The sequence below is a fragment of the Trichoplusia ni genome, chromosome 7, assembly GCF_003590095.1.
Source record: "Trichoplusia ni isolate ovarian cell line Hi5 chromosome 7, tn1, whole genome shotgun sequence".
NCBI classification, from domain to species: domain Eukaryota; kingdom Metazoa; phylum Arthropoda; class Insecta; order Lepidoptera; family Noctuidae; genus Trichoplusia; species Trichoplusia ni.
The window spans coordinates 1,602,196-1,619,739 of record NC_039484.1 but is presented as its reverse complement, the minus strand read 5'-3'; the positions used below and the strand labels follow the sequence as shown (position 1 = coordinate 1,619,739).

The 17,544-nt window shown below is 34.5% G+C and overlaps 1 protein-coding gene across 2 annotated transcripts in view; it reads left to right on the top strand.

Annotated features, from left to right (window-relative positions):
• The window catches only part of LOC113495609, a 230,738-nt gene that overhangs the window by 32,425 nt on the left and 180,769 nt on the right, over positions 1–17,544 (top strand). The window contains exon 3 of one of the 2 annotated variants that reach the window (XM_026874432.1): positions 10,565–10,635. In XM_026874432.1, the coding sequence (XP_026730233.1) occupies positions 10,565–10,635 (71 nt within the window). Of the gene's footprint in view, positions 1–10,564; positions 10,636–17,544 lie in introns of those variants that run through there. The other variant, XM_026874428.1, reaches the window with a different exon arrangement.

Below are 17,544 nucleotides of genomic sequence, written 5' to 3'. Positions count from 1 at the left end.
CAGTTTTGATGAAAATATATCTGTTTGTTAATCGGTATAGGTTTTTACTAGCTGTTGCCCGCGACTTCGTCACCGTGGCTAAAAGATAAAAGTTATGATTTATACCTGCCCTGTTTTTTCACATTTTCCATTGTATCTTCGCTCCTATTAGTCGCAGCGTGATGTTATATAGCCTATAGCCTTCCTCGATAAATGGTCTATTCAACACAAAAAGAATTTTTCAAATCGAACCAGTGGTTCCCGAGATTAGCGCGTTCAAACAAACAAACAAACAAACAAACTTTTCAGCTTTATATATTAGTATAGATTAGTATTAGTATAGATTCAGAAACTTACACGAAATTTTATAGTTGAGAGTGCCTTACTTATCGTAGTGATATTCTGTGTTGTTTTTTGCAGATTTTGATTGGAAAATAGATGCCTAATTTCGTTTCTTTTGAAACCATTTCTCCGACTAAAGGGGATTTAATCGGAGAAATATAAGTCATTCGCAATAATGTAAAATGGTTCTTAGCAAATGTTGAGGGATTAGTTGACCTTGACTTCTTTCAAATCGATGGACGCAACTTTAATTTATAAGATTTTGTCGTTAGGCTTTAAGTAAATTGGTTGTGGTATCAATATGACAAGTCAAGTGATTAATTTACTTTTTAATGTAAAGCTAGGTAAGGCACGTTGTAGAGAGAAAATTGCTGAAATTTATGCCTAAATTTATTTCAGCTGTTTTTGCCTAAAATCATTAAAACGCACGAATAAATGAGATCGCATCAAACGAAGTCAATCAGATATCTAGTTACTAATTTCAGTAAAAAAATATCATAAATGTAATAACGAATCAATATTACATTACGTCCTAACGACCCTTGTAATGCACAGCTTGACCCGGTTACCAAAAAATCTCTTTACCAAACATTGATACTGCAATTTCAACCTTATCATTTTGTAATAGGTGTGATTTGAGTTGGATTGTATTGTTGTAAATGTTTGTGTTTCTTTTATTGCTTAGCAACGACCTGTGTGCCTATAGAACCGGTAGGACGATGACCCCTTGTGGTACTCTATAGACAGGGAAATTATTGAGGCGAGTTTTCCCGCATTGCTTTAAAATTTTGCATTTCTTTTTTTTTTTAATTTATTTAATGAGTTCAGGCCTTATAATATTGTAAAGTAATAAAGCAGTCCGCTTATTAAAGTTTATCTTTGAAACTATAATTTCAGTTTTACTGAAAGTAATAATGGTGTAAAATCTGTTATGGCCTTAAATATCTATGTTATAATATGCATACCGTGCTTATTTATGACTTAAAAGTCTTAAATACAGCTCTGTCAAAAAACTTTTCTGACCACAAATAATAGTTTTACAAATAATTTCCAATCTTTTATTTTTGGCTCAAAAAAGAATTTATCCACTGAAACATCTGAAAAACATCCCTCAACTCCAACCACGACCGTAAAGTTTCAGTTACCTTCGTAATAATAATTAGCATATATTAATTATCAATATTCATGTGCAAATGTTCATTATACGATTCACGCCTGTTTCCCCCGCGGCCGGCGTACAGGCGAGATAATTACGACAATTATCACGCATTATGCTGCTGATTTGATTAATACAGGGATATTGTAAAGAACTATTTTGTGCAGACTGTGGTTTTGGAGTTTTGTTCCCGAAGGGTAAAAAAAAGGGAAAAAAGCTACGCTGTCTGTCCGTCCGAACCGTTTAGCTTGAAACGTTAGGTATACCAACACTGCTGAAACTTTACAAACCACAAAAAATTACCGATGTAAAACAAGGTTCAGCAATGCTGGTCATTTGATATGTTTTTCTTTATCTCATTTTAACAGAACCCTCAGCGTCACAAGTCGGATTCGATCTTTGCCAGTTTTATTTATTTGTAAGGAAAACTCTGTAAACTGTTAAACAAATAAGACCTATATTTCAATGTAAAGGTCTTTTAAACTGTGTATGGGTATTGTAATCACTGAAAAACTCGGTCTCTATAAAAACATGTTTTATGAACACAATGTCAATACACCTTAGAACCGTTCTACACAAATTCTCGTCTTTACGTTTGCCAATTTCATGCTCTGAAGATCAGTGCCTGAACTAAAAGCAGCATGCTTTATGTCAAGGGGCCGACTACCGTACCTGAAAGTAATATTATCCAAGTTGTGAAAGCGGGACGCCGCTCTACGCTATGTAATGCTCTGTCACGTTTCCACAACTGTTATGTGTAAAGTCCTGTCTTTAAGGGTGCGGTGAACGAAAACTTTTCCATACAAACGTAATACCAAAATCATTGTCGCTACGAACATATCACCGATTTAAAGTTATGTTATTCGGATACAGACGGTATTTATCTAGGTTCCTATTAAACTTTTAGTTTAAAACATTCACTATTTACGAAATGCGAGCGAATTGCATTTCGTATATTTTAACACCGCTAACAGCATGTTTTCAGCTTCATATTTCTGTACTTAAAACATTAATATTCTTAATATCCTTTTAATAGGAACACAGATTATATAGTCTAGTTGCAATTTATCAAAAAAAAAGTGGACATAAAATAAGTTTTCATTCATAATTTTTGGTATTACGGAACACAACCAAATTTATCACAAATCTGGAACCATATTATCGCTGTCGCATAACTCACCAACGTCCAACACGCTATGTTTGTGTGCGTGTACGCACTGCTCGTGGCATGCGCTGGCGTTGGGTTCGACATTATAACTATTAGGTAGTTTACCGATGTAAAAGACTGTTTTGTTGTTTATAGTTAAATAAAGTATTCATTTTTGACGACGACGTAATAAGTGATGATTAAAATTAAGAGTTAAATAAATTTAATAATTTGGACAAGGGGTAGAGCGAGGGCGAGCACATAGGTTTTGTTTACTTTTTGTCTACTTTGCTCTGGTATAGCGGCCCAAGATTAATACCTACTCTGTCAATGTTAATTGGATTTCTCCTTTACTTTAAATTTGAGTGTTATAATGTATTTGTTGTAGCATTTGAATTCGAAATTATGGTTTCAAGTCTAAATAGCAAAAAAATATATTTGTCAAGGTTTTTTGACACTTTCATTCAATTTGACTACACGGATAGCCGAGCGGTTGAGGTTATCCCGCCTAAACTACTGGGCGCGACGTGTCGCGGGTTCGACCCCCGTGTAGGACAAGGACAAGCGTTTGTGTGATTCACCAATGCTTGTTCTGAGGCTAGGTGTCTTTATGCATGTGAATTGTATGTTTGTGAAAGCCCCGCAACACATGGATTAAATTCCTTAGTGCGGGAGTAGCTTTTTATCAAAAAAGAAAGAAAAAACGACATCGACGCAGACGAAGCCGCGGGCGAAAAGCTAGTAATAAATATATTTTTTATTAACTAACTATTTACTTACGAAATATTACCTATTATATTATATGTACTGTTTAATATAATAATTAAATAAACCGCCTCCAGCATACCTACTTTAAAATTTTAAACGGAACTTGGTAACAGTTGTCGCTCGCTGTAGGTGATTATCGCGTAGGTATAGGCGAGTTACGACGGAGTCGACGGAGGCCTCTAGCCAATACATGGATGGGGTGGGAGTGAAATATTTGGAAAAAGATTTAATGGAAAAATGGGATAGTGTAAAACATACTCTTTCTTATTACAAAAAAAAAATGAAACTTGGGTTGGATTACTTACGTAATATTTGTTACCTATTAGGTACCAAAAATAAGTTTCATAACGAAAACATACTCTTGATCATTTTAAATTTACCGAATTTTAATCTACACTAATATTATAAAGAGGAAAACTTTGTTTGTTTCATTCACCATTCGAAAGCTACATTATCCACGAGTAATATAGGCTATATTTAATTTTGCACAAAAATAGGGTTCCGTAAGATATTAGGGTTTTTCGGACACAAGGTGTAAAAAATCAACCAAAAAACTTACTTATTTTGCGTACCCTGCCTAAACTATTAAAGATAGAACCATAAAATGTTCTAAGTAATTGTAGATCTTATAAATATCTACAAAAAAGTTCGCGACACACCATACCTATCTATGTTGAGTAAGGCACAATAACCATTTTTTTTATTGAAAAATCTTGATTTTTTTTGTACTACATTTAAACGCGTTTATTTTACTCATGCTATTAATCCTATCAAAATTAATTATTTCCTCACTATGTACAGTTAATGTAGATAATATTTGGTCCTTGAATAGTCAAAATTGGACGTTTGGTTCTGAAGTTATAGCGAAATTAAAATATTACGATTTCTGCTGCACGCCCGTTATGATATTGTTGTGGTTATAAACGAGAAGGCACTTTATATTAGCAAAATATATGTATTTTTTTATCATATATAAGCTCATAAATGTTATCTATACTTCTATAGGCTCTAATATATAAAGCTAAAGAGTTTGTTTGTTTGAACGCGCTAATCTCAGGAACTACTGGTCCAAATTGAATAATTATTTTTGTGTTGGATAGACCATTCATCGAGCAAGGCTTTAGGCTATAAACCATCACACTGCGACTAATAGGAGCGAAGATACAATGGAAAATGCGAAAAAAAATAGGGCGGGTATAAATTATAACTTATATCTTCTAACCACGCGGACGAAGTCGCGGGCGACAGCTAGTTTTGAATAAAGTGGATATGCGTGCGTTACGGTATATTGGTATAGGTACCTATCTTTCTTAGCGGTGTTAAAATATACGAAATGTAATTCGCTGGCATTTCGTAATAATGAACGTTTTAAACTAAAAGTTTCATAGGAACCTAGATAAATTAATAGGTACCGTCTTTTTGGTATTACGTTTGTATTGAAAAGTTTTCGTTCACGTTTTATTTTATTAGATTTTTAGATTTAAGATACCTAATATCATTAAATCTTCTGATATAGACAACGTACAATAATTTCCAAAAAAAGCATTACCTGGTTTTTGTGTTCACCAACGGTTCCGAAAATTAAATAACAAAAATAAAGCATTTACTGAACAAAATTAGTACAATGCAATGGTTATCAGTCATTATGAATGACTCGCTACAAAGTACTACACGCACGCACAAAGCTACGCGCTGCGCCGCGAGAAGTCCGATAGAGATAGCAATGTTTCGTCCGATTTTTGGGCTCGCGTCGAATTGCAGTTGCGCGCTGCTTACACCGGCCTCTTATAAGAGGCCAGTGAACACAAAAACCAGTAATGCTTTTTTTGGAAATTATTGTACGATGGCTATATCAGAAGATTTAATGATATTAGGTATCTTAAATCTAAAAAATCTAATAAAATAAAACGTGAACGAAAACTTTTCAATACAGACGTAATACCAAAAGACGGTATTTAATTTATCTAGGTTCCTAATAAACTTTTAGTTTAAAACGTTCACTATTACGAAATGCCAGCGAATTGCATTTCGCATATTTTAACACCGCTAACAGCATGTTTTCAACTTATTTTTTCTGTAATTTAATTCTTAATATTTAATAATAATTAGTCGCGTGTGATGATAAAATAAATATTTTTCAATTTGGACCAGTAGTTCCTGAGATTAGCGCGTTCAAACAAACAAACAAACAAACAAACAAACTCTTCAGCTTTATATATTAGGACCTATAGAAGTATAGATAACATTTATGAGCTTAAATATGATAGAAAATACAAAAATTTTGGTAATATAAAGCGCCTTCTCGTTTATAACCACAACAATATCATAACGGGCCGTGCAGCAGAAATCGTACTATTTTAATTTCGCTATAACTTCAGAACCAAACGTCCAATTTTAATTATTCAAAGACAAATATTATCTACATTAACTGTACATAGTGATGAAATAATTAATTTTGATAAGGATTAATAGCATGAGTAAAATAAACGCGTTTAAATGTAGTCCAAAAAAAATGAAGATTTTTCAATAAAAAAAAATGGTTATTGTACCTCACTCGACATAGATAGGTATAGTGTGTCGCGAACTTTTTTGTAGATATTTATAACATCTACAATTACTTAGAACATTTTATGGTTCTATCTTTAATAGTTTAGGCAGGGTACGCAAAATAAGTAACTTTTTTGGTTGATTTCTTACACCTTGTGTTCGAAAAACCCTAATATCTTACGGAAGCCTATTTTTGTGCAAAATTAAATATAGCCTATATTACTCGTGGATAATGTAGCTTTCGAATGGTGAAATAATTTTTAAAATCGGTCCAGAAGTTTATGAGCCTATTCAATACAATGAAACAAACAAAGTTTCCTCTTTTTATTAGTGTAGATTAAAATTCGGTAAATTTAAAATGATCAAGAGTATGTTTTCGTTATGAAACTTATTTTTTGGTACCTAATAGGTAACAAATATTACGTAAGTAATCCAACCCAAGTTTAATTTTTTTTTGCAATAAGAAAGAGTACATATCATTTACACTATCCCATTTTTCCATTAAATCTTTTTCCAAATATTTCACTCCCACCACATCCATGTATTGGCTAGAGGCCTCCGTCGACTCCGTCCTAACTCGCCTATACCTACGCGATAATCACCTACAGCGAGCGACAACTGTTACCTACTAAGTTCCGTTTAAAATTTTAAAGTAGGTATGCTAGAGGCGGTTTATTTAAATATTATATTAAACAGTACATACATTAATGTTAGGTAATATTTCGTAAGTAAATAGTTAGTTAATAAAAAATATATTTATTACTAGCTTTTCGCCCGCAGCTTCGTCCGCGTCGATGTCGGTTATATCGCGTTTCCAAGAAAGAGAACTCTTCAAAAGTCCGGGATAAAAACTATCCTATGTTCTTTCTCAAGGTCAACTCTATCTCTGTACCAAATTTCATTAAAATCAGTTCGGTGGTTTAGACGTGAAGGCGTAACAGCCAGACAGACAGAGTTACTTTCGCATTTATAATATTAGGTATAGTAGGGAATATTAGTAGGGATTAAAACGTTTTTTTTTTTCATACCTACTTTGTTAAAATTTTACTTTGCTTGTAGGTACGTACCACGTAGTAGGTACTGTGCCAAATTTCATTAAAATCAGTTCTTCGTCTTCTTAAAGTGCTTACAGATATAACAGATTTTTTTTCTTTCTTTTTTGTTAAAAAGCTACTCCCGCACTAAGGAATTTAATCCATGTGTTGCGGGGCTTTCACAAACATACAATTTACATGCACAAAGACACCTAGCCTCAGAACAAGCATTCGTGAATCACACAAACGCTTGTCCTACACGGGGATCAAACCCGCGACACGTCGCGCCCAGTGGTTTAGGCGGGATGACCTCAACCGCTCGGCTATCCGTGTAGTCAAATTGAATGAAAGTGTCAAAAAACCTTGACAAATATATATTTTTGCTATTTAGTCTTGAAACCATAATTTCAAATTCAAATGCTACAACAAATACATTATAACACTCAAATTTAAAGTAAAGGAGAAATCCAATTAACATTGACAGAGTAGGTATTAATCTAGGCGCGCTATACCAGAGTAAAGCAGACAAAAGTAAACAAAACCTATGTGCTCGCCCTCGCTCTACCCCATCCAAATTATTAAATTTATTTAACTATTAATTTTAATAATCACTTATTACGTCGTCGTCAAAAATGAATACTTTATTTAACTATAAACAACAAAACAATCTTTTACATCGGTAAACTACCTAATAGTTATAATGTCGAACCCAACGCCAGCGCATGCCACGAGCAGTGCGTACACGCACACAAACATAGCGTGTTGGACGTTGGTGAGACATGCGACAGCGATAATATGGTTCCAGATTTGTGATAAATTTGGTTGTGTTCCGTAATACCAAAAATTATGAATGAAAACTTATAATATGTCCACTTTTTTTTTGATAAATTGCAACAAGACTATATAATCTGTGTTCCTATTAAAAGGATATTAAGAATATTAATGTTTTAAGTACAGAAATATTAAGTTGAAAACATGCTGTTAGCGGTGTTAAAATATACGAAATGCAATTCGCTCGCATTTCGTAAATAGTGAATGTTTTAAACTAAAGGAACCTAGATAAATACCGTCTGTATCCGAATAACATAACTTTAAGTCGGTGATATGTTCGTAGCGACAATGATTTTGGTATTACGTTTGTATGGAAAAGTATTCGTTCACCGCACCCTTAAGATGTAGTGGTAAGGGATGTAATCACGTCAAAGCACACGCACTCGAGGGCATGTCATGTCATGTGATGCTTGTTACTCTGCTGAGTGAATGCACACGGATTTTAAGGACAAGATAATTAAGGTAAATTTATAAAAGTATGATATTTTACTGGCCCTCGACTTTGTCTACCTGATGGATTTTAAAATGAGAAATTTTATAATAACTTACCAAATATGATATTTTATTGTTCTTGCCTTCCCTTCGCCTTTATCAGAATTCGCAAAGGATGAGTTATTTTGCACTGTTCATAAAGTACCTCATTATTGATTTTTTTTTAATATCTACTAGGTAACAGAAAAGAGTTTGCTCAATGTAAGTTAATAAAGTCTTGGCAATTCAAAGTTTAATGAACTAAATACAATTTTTACTTTATTATCACGTAAAAAATTAAGTTGAAAAAAAATTGCTTCGCACCCCTTTAATGTGCAGCGCTTTGCTCTCGTCAACCCATAAAAAAAGACAGTAATTTGATTCTGAAAAACTGTCTTGATTCTTGGTTGAGTGGGTTATATTCATATTTCGATGTGAAAAAAAATCTTAATTAAATAGGTATCAGTTACGTAAGAAGGTGGTCTAATGAATGACGAACATTATACTGAGCACATGCACAATTCGGCCTTGAAACCAGTACGCATTAATTGAATAAGCTGAAGTTTCCATATTGGAAGGCTTTGAATTATGCTTCTTATTAAAAGAAAGATCTAGAAACGTTTTGAAAGTTTGTTAAGACTAAGTAATCTTTAAGGGGAAAAAGAAATCGTAAATGTTGGCCAGTTTTTTTAAAAATATTATAATTATTGAAATTGAATTAAATTATTAAAACTATTCTTTTCAACTGTAGGACAGAGAATAGGCCTTGTGTTAAATAAATGTTCAACATTAAAACAGTCGTAGTAACTACAGGCGAAACACGGTTCGTGATGGAAAACGTAGTTGGATAATAAAACGGCACAGTCAGCATAACACGTGGGGCGTTACGCGTGGATGGGCCGCGGCACCGCCAAGAGATTTTTATTTGAGAAACTTTTTTCACAGCCACCCCGTCTGCGAACTAAGCAAATACCTAACTTGGTTACACACTGCGGTGACATTCGGACAGCTAAAGACACCAAGGTCAAATGCTTGTAAGTGTACTGGTCGCATTCTGCCCCTTGGTTATTTACGAGTAAATTTCTACAGTTGCTAGCGTTAATAAAAAAAATTAAAGGTATTGTTTTTTTTTGAGCGGCTACCATCAGCGTTAACAAATGTATGATATAACTTGGCTACGAGTACTGACATAGCAATGAGACGTACGCGACGTTGTAAATTGTCTTTTGTCTACACATACCTCAGAAGACCGCTGCTTTGTAAAGTGAGACGAATGGAATTTTGGAAAACAGATGGCGCTCTACATTTTTTAGTTGCACCACCTCTCTTCTACGTTTATAAAGTTGGTGGTAGACGAATGAAGACGCCATATAGGTGACATATAATGGCACCAATATCCAATGCCGTATTATCCATAAGGCACTTTAGGCCAGTGCCTAGGGGCCCACCACCAAAGGCATCTAAAAAAAAGGCCTAGGGGCCCCTGAGCCCCTAGATCCAGCCCTGCCAATATCATACACCCATACAGTATAATAATTATTTGCGAACAATGGAAAATAAATACCATTATTTGCCTTTCCTTTCATTAGGTAAATTGTTGACTATCAAATCAATGGACTCGATTTTGGTCACTATATGAAAGGACTTAACAAAACGATTTTTTCTAAGTTTAAACTAAAGACTCTTTAAAAGCTCGTTACTCACCGCAACCGTGTGTCACATATTAGAGCAAATATCTAAACCTAGAGGCCGTGGCGAACGAGGTTTAACTCATTTCCCGTACGTTTCCAATATGTGGGGGCCGCAAAGAAAATCGAACAAATCGATATGTGAATAATAGGGATTATGTGGTACAACTGTGAAATTTTTCAATTCTGACGGCTGCGGTCTCTGTGAAATGGCGTATAACGAGACTTTTTAATAAAATTTTGAAGATTTGATTTAAACTTTTTGGAATAAAGATTTTTCTTGTCTATCGAAGTCATAAACCTTATTACAATCAGAGCCATGTTAATATATTCCATTGGTTAAGATACTTAAAAAAATTGATCAATCTTGGTGGGAATTACTTGGAGTAACGGCTGATTTATATAAGTGGTATATTTGATTTGGTCATCTTCATCGTTGTTATACATAAGTTTTTAATTGAGTTATTTTTTTATACTACGCTTAAGACAAAAAGAAGCATCAATATTTTGGAGTATGCATAAGTACAAAGGTTGTTATACCTACGACCTGTGTTCGTATAATTTTCCATTTTTAATCTTACATTTTATTATTGTTTTATAGTTGCTGAACACTCTGTCTACGGACCTTGAGGAGATGCTGACGGAGCTTTATGAGGACAGGAATATGGCCAGGTCAGTACAATTATATTTGCTTTAACAAACATGAAAATGTACATTTAAATCACAGGGTGACAGGTCATACGTGTTTATCGTTCTGTAGTTTTAAATGAAAATCATAGTTTATTTAAGTTTCAAACTAAAGAAATATATTTTTTTTATGTTCAAAAGAGCTCCCCCTCGGACTCAGACTCGGACGGGTATGTTTTTGTTAGTAAAAGTCTGATACTTCTACTTAACCTAAAACGGAAGAATTCAGTTAATGGTATCCCACCTAGAAAAACGTAGGTACTACTGCATACTGTACAAAACCGTATACATTTGGTCACTGGGAAATAAACAAGCTTTAAATTAAATCCAAACCTAAACAGACCAAATATTTGCAATTCATTTAAATATCTACTTACAATCACACTGTAGAATCTAATTATTGAATCAATCGTGAATAAAAAAACGAGTTTTACTGAAGTATTTCTACCCTACCAAAACGATAAACAAACGATTTTAAACCTTATGCTCACTGGATAAGGATCATTAAAGGTTTTCAGCGTGGTAATAAGTCTTGTGAAATGGTATTAGCGGCACAGTGGCGCGCTTCGCCGGATAAATCGAATTACATGCGGTCCTGGGTTCGACTCTTGACTTGAGCGGTTTTCCTTTGATACTGAAACCCTTTTGAAATGTTTATGAATATACGTTAACATGTATTTTAGAAGGAAAGTTTGTCTTGTTTGAGCTGCCTTCTTGAAATATAATAACCTTTTTTGAATTTCATACAAAGGTGAAGATGAAATAATGTGGAGCTTAGTTTCTGTGTTTTAAGCTTTTAGAGGGATTTTGGGTACTTGATGTATAATTTTAACTTTCTCGGAGTTATACTTGTTTCAATACTTGGTTTTATTATTCAAATATTGATGGAAACTATTATTAAACGATGCGCGACGTCTTAAATTTTGGCGCTTCTTTAAAAAGTTTTCGTTAAAAATAATTGGTTAATGGTCTAAGCAGATCAAACGCATCGCTATCGGGTGAGAAGCTTTTATATAAATGCAAATAATTATCATTCACTAACTTACTAATCACACTGAAACAATACAGTCAACCTTTACTAAACAGGGTAGCTATACTAGCTATTACATATACAAACATTCGTTTAGTCGTGTTGCAGATAATCCCTTCAAACAAGCCTGTGGCAGGCTCTCGTCCGAATCCTAACCGAAATTAAATTAACAGTATGCTTTCAATTTCCACACACAGTTCAATCTAAAGCCGGGCTTCACTTCTTTTTTCACAATCCCTCCAATCCGTTGTGGTCTATTGTGTTACGTGCATGTAAAGGACATGTACGAGAATCGATAGATATGTCTCAACTACGAAGGGTTAACGTATATTTTCTTTGATGATCGCATTATTGTATAAAAAAAAATAGGAAATTCTAGCCACATTCTTCTAAGAACGACGGAACTTAGAGCATCTTGGAATACGAATGACGTATTTTTTTCTGATACTAGGAAAAGTAAATTGTGTCTCCTAATACTTCCATCATACATGGCACAATTATTTTCCTTTAAAAAAAAGTATGGAATGTAATACATCTGTCGCGAGGGTTTTACAAAGTTAGGTTTAGGATGTTAGGAAGGATAGAGCCAGAGTTAGGATGGATACCCAGAGTTAAAATTCCTGCATTACACAGACGCTTGTCCAACGCGAGGATCGAAAACGTACTAGGCTATAATTTGTAGCAGTCTTCGGTATTTAGAATGACAAAATCCTGGACAGTATTTTTCCAAAAAAATAACATCAATCATATCAAAAGTCATCAAAAGTCTCTTGAATAAAATAACACATTTCTGCACGGTAATGAAAATTTATTTTTTTATTAATTCCAATCGCGTCGCACTCTGTATGGACGATAAATAAACCAACAAAAACATTGTTTTAAAAGGGGAATTCTGAAATATATTGCTCGGTATCTGTTTTAAAGCCAATGGCGTGTCCGTGGCAAATAAATCAGCGGGGAAGCTGAGGATGGTATCGAAAGCACAACAAATCATTGCCCTGGTGTTGACGTTACCGGGATCTATAGTCCAATTTATATTAAACACCTTTTGACAACCCTAAAATTTGAAGGGATAATAAAGCGTTGATATTAGGCTGTTATCTAAGCGTAAAATCTGTAATTTCATTGAGTTTTTTTTTTGCAGTTCGTTCTCTATATAAAAATAAGTCTTTGTCACAAGCAAAGCCTATTCACCTATATGTAAATACAGAGATTTATGTATACGAAATCTTTCCGAAAATCATATATTTCACGCAAAACATACCTTTCACACCTCTGGGGATACGCATAAAATCCGCCAACTACGTAGATTTAGCATATAAAAATCCACGATAGTCGTCCCAACACCATAACATTATGCAACCGGTGTTAGATTATCATAAACGTATAATACCAGGCATGTTGTGTAGGTAGAATCGCTTAGTATTCTCTACATTGCATTTTATGACACCTTACATTTTTACACAGCTGAATAAATAAGGCAATGTAAATTGATGTAAAGACAGATTATTTGGAGATTGAAATAAAAACGAAACATAAAATGTTTATTCAGATTTATTATTTTAAATCGAATATTTGTTTTATGTTTAATTTAAAGCTTTTAATATTAAATGAATGAGCTCTCCAGAATTGTCTACAGAGAGTCACTTAGTTGAAAATATGGACCGTCAAAAACAGCGGAACGTATCCGGACCAGAAGGCCGAAGTTCCGAACAAAGCATTATGAATAATGAAACACCCTCTGTACAAAGGTTCGCTAGCATAGGTTGTGGTTATATCCACCGCAGAACTGGAAATTTTGCGGTGGGGTGTCGCAACGAAAAAACGGGAGCGCAAAGTGTTTTTTACGGCTTTAATACGAGTTTATTAAAATATTTAAAGCGGAACTTTAGCGAGAATTTCCCCAAAGACATCTCAAAAAGGTCCCCCGTCTCACCGATATGAAACTTTTAACTTAGGTGTTGGAATGATAAATTAAAACGAAGCGAAAGAGCGCCGACATGTGTTAGAGTAATGAGATATTTTTTCGCTCTGCCTCATAAATTATTGGAAGCGAGAGTTTTTGATGTGCAAAACCCTACTTACATTATTAATGGAACAAGTGAACATTTACTTTATTCATTTTCTGATTCGGCGTCTACTTGTGCAGTCTCAAATTAGCAATGAATAAAATATCAAGATTCAGTTCAAGATCTGTTCAATCCAATTTTGCGTTCAAACGGAAGGTGTAATTACGACCGTATTTAATTAATTTCATTTCAGGAATCATCTTTCTGCGATCCTTTCAAAAGCGCCCCTTTTGAGGAACAAAAGCCCTCGATTGGTATTCGCGTGAAATCGTCTAGGACCCCTAAATGGACTATTAGGTACAGACCTCGTCTGATTTCGGCTTGCACTTAGAACAGAGCCGTGATTTAAGGAGGGTTCTGCATGGAGGGAGATAACTGGGGCTCAGACCGTTAGAAGATGTGCATTTCGGATATTGAATGTGATTTTTTATGGCAACATTACGTGCACGCCACGAGAAGAGTACTGAAGTAGGGAAATTGTGGAAATGGTTATGTAAAGTGCTTTATGTATGTAGTGATAACGCAAATAAAATCTAGAAATAATTTTCAACATCGTGTTTGTTATGTACGATTAAGCAGCTACAAAACTGTATGAATACTTGCATGAAGCATAAATACGTCGTGTACCGAAAAGCTGAACAACCTCTTTTGGCTACAAAAAAAGTAAGAACAAATAGATACCAAAAGCATTTTTCAAAATCCAACGAACAAACAATATTCTTTTGTTTTCAAAACTGTAAACAGCGCAAAGCTCTTGATAATCAGCAATTTTGTTGTAATATCTTATTGTATGCTGAAGAATAAACCTGGGTTTTCTCATATTTCCCTTTTGTACTGCTAGACATTGTAGTGGAGGCCTTTTGTGGTTTCGAACTCGCCTGCGAAGCTCGGTACTGCGCTTTTAGTTCTTAAAACCACCCCTTCATATAGCATAGTACATGATAGTGATGTAAAATGCCGCAGTCGATTTTTTTTAATAAAAAAATTGTACTTACAACGGCTATCTTGAAACAGGAAAGAGGTTAACATAGTGAGTGTATTTTTTGTATGTTCGTGCTTTTTCTCATACGTATTATTTGGGAAAGGTAAAATTAAAAATGAAAGTATGGACGTGTCTTAGTTCCTTTAAAATTTACGGTAGAGGATTTGATATCCGATTTTTACGTGACTTCGTTAAAGTAACATTAAAATATAACCCTCAATTTTATATTTGTTTTGTTTCAATAAATCTATACATTTGCTGCAATGTCTGCAAGATCTATTTTACGTTTTATTAAGGTCTCGATATTTATTGTACACCTAAAGCCCACCTCTCGTCAAAACGGTAGTACTTTTGAGTGATTGCGAACGAACTCCACAAACAATGGCCGCGCCGCCGAGTCAATCTCGCAGTCAATGCTATAGTTATACGGCAGCTTAAGGATGCCTTATTGAGATGCAGATACTACATAGTATTACAACGGATAGTGTAAACAATGTTTTTGTGTAGAATAAAGGAAGAGTAAGTTTTTTTCATTAGAAGCTAGTCTTTGAAGTGGAATTTAGGTTTTGATGGTACCTATCTAATGTAGGTTATCCGCTGTTAAATAATCCATCTATTTAATTGTGGTTGAAAAAAAAAACTGTTTTAGTAAATTAGGTACATATCAGGTGAGCATATTTTTTTAAAATAAATTATAAAAGTGAAAGATGAATAGGTTATTATATATTTGCGTTCTTGATCATGAAAATGTATGTACAAAGGTACTGCTTATTTCTTTAAGAATTCTCTCCCAGTGATCTTGTCCAGAAATCTCGTCACCTGCGAAAGGAGAAGATACATGAGATTAATACAGACTGCTTATTAACCCTAGAAAGATAATCATATTGTGACGTACGTTAAAGATAATCATGCGTAAAATTGACGCATGTGTTTATCGGTCTGTATATCGAGGTTTATTTATTAATTTGAATAGATATTAGTTTATTATATTTACACTTACATATAATAATAAATCAACAAACTATTTATTTATGTTTATTATTATTAAAAAAAAACAAAAACTCAAAATTTCTTCTAAAAGTAACAAAACTTTAAACATTCTCTTTTACAAAAATAAACTTATTTGTACTTAAAAACAGTCATGTTGTATTATAAAATAAGTAATTAGCTTAACTATACATAATAGAAACAAATTATACTTATTAGTCAGTCAGAAACAACTTTGGCACATATCAATATTATGCTCTCGACAAATAACTTTTTTGCATTTTTTGCACGATGCATTTGCCTTTCGCCTTATTTTAGAGGGGCAGTAAGTACAGTAAGTACGTTTTTTCGTTACTGGCTCTTCAGTACTGTCATCTGATGTACCAGGCACTTCATTTGGCAAAATATTAGAGATATTATCGCGCAAATATCTCTTCAAAGTAGGAGCTTCTAAACGCTTACGCATAAACGATGACGTCAGGCTCATGTAAAGGTTTCTCATAAATTTTTTGCGACTTTGAACCTTTTCTCCCTTGCTACTGACATTATGGCTGTATATAATAAAAGAATTTATGCAGGCAATGTTTATCATTCCGTACAATAATGCCATAGGCCACCTATTCGTCTTCCTACTGCAGGTCATCACAGAACACATTTGGTCTAGCGTGTCCACTCCGCCTTTAGTTTGATTATAATACATAACCATTTGCGGTTTACCGGTACTTTCGTTGATAGAAGCATCCTCATCACAAGATGATAATAAGTATACCATCTTAGCTGGCTTCGGTTTATATGAGACGAGAGTAAGGGGTCCGTCAAAACAAAACATCGATGTTCCCACTGGCCTGGAGCGACTGTTTTTCAGTACTTCCGGTATCTCGCGTTTGTTTGATCGCACGGTTCCCACAATGGTTAACTTATACGGTTCTTGTAGTAAGTTTTTTGCCAAAGGGATTGAGGTGAACCAATTGTCACACGTAATATTACGACAACTACCGTGCACAGGCTTTGATAACTCCTTCACGTAGTATTCACCGAGTGGTACTCCGTTGGTCTGTGTTCCTCTTCCCAAATAAGGCATTCCATTTATCATATACTTTGTACCACTGTCACACATCATGAGGATTTTTATTCCATACTTACTTGGCTTGTTTGGGATATACATCCTAAACGGACACCGTCCTCTAAAACCAAGTAACTGTTCATCTATGGTCAAATGAGCCCCTGGAGTGTAATTTTGTATGCACTGATGGATAAAGAGATCCCATATTTTTCTAACAGGAGTAAATACATCGTTTTCTCGAAGTGTGGGCCGTATACTTTTGTCATCCATTCTAAGACATCGTATCAAAAAATCAAAACGATCACGACTCATTACAGAGACGTACACCATTGACAAAGATCGATCAAAGAGGTCATCTGTGGACATGTGGTTATCTTTTCTCACTGCTGTCATTACCAGAATACCAAAGAAAGCATAGATTTCATCTTCATTCGTGTCACGAAATGTAGCACCTGTCATAGATTCCCGACGTTTCAATGATATCTCAGCATTTGTCCATTTTACAATTTCCGAAATTATCTCATCAGTAAAAAATAGTTTGAAGCATAAAAGTGGGTCATATATATTGCGGCACATACGCGTCGGACCTCTTTGAGATCTGACAATGTTCAGTGCAGAGACTCGGCTACGCCTCGTGGACTTTGAAGTTGACCAACAATGTTTATTCTTACCTCTAATAGTCCTCTGTGGCAAGGTCAAGATTTTGTTAGAAGCCAATGAAGAACCTGGTTGTTCAATAACATTTTGTTCGTCTAATATTTCA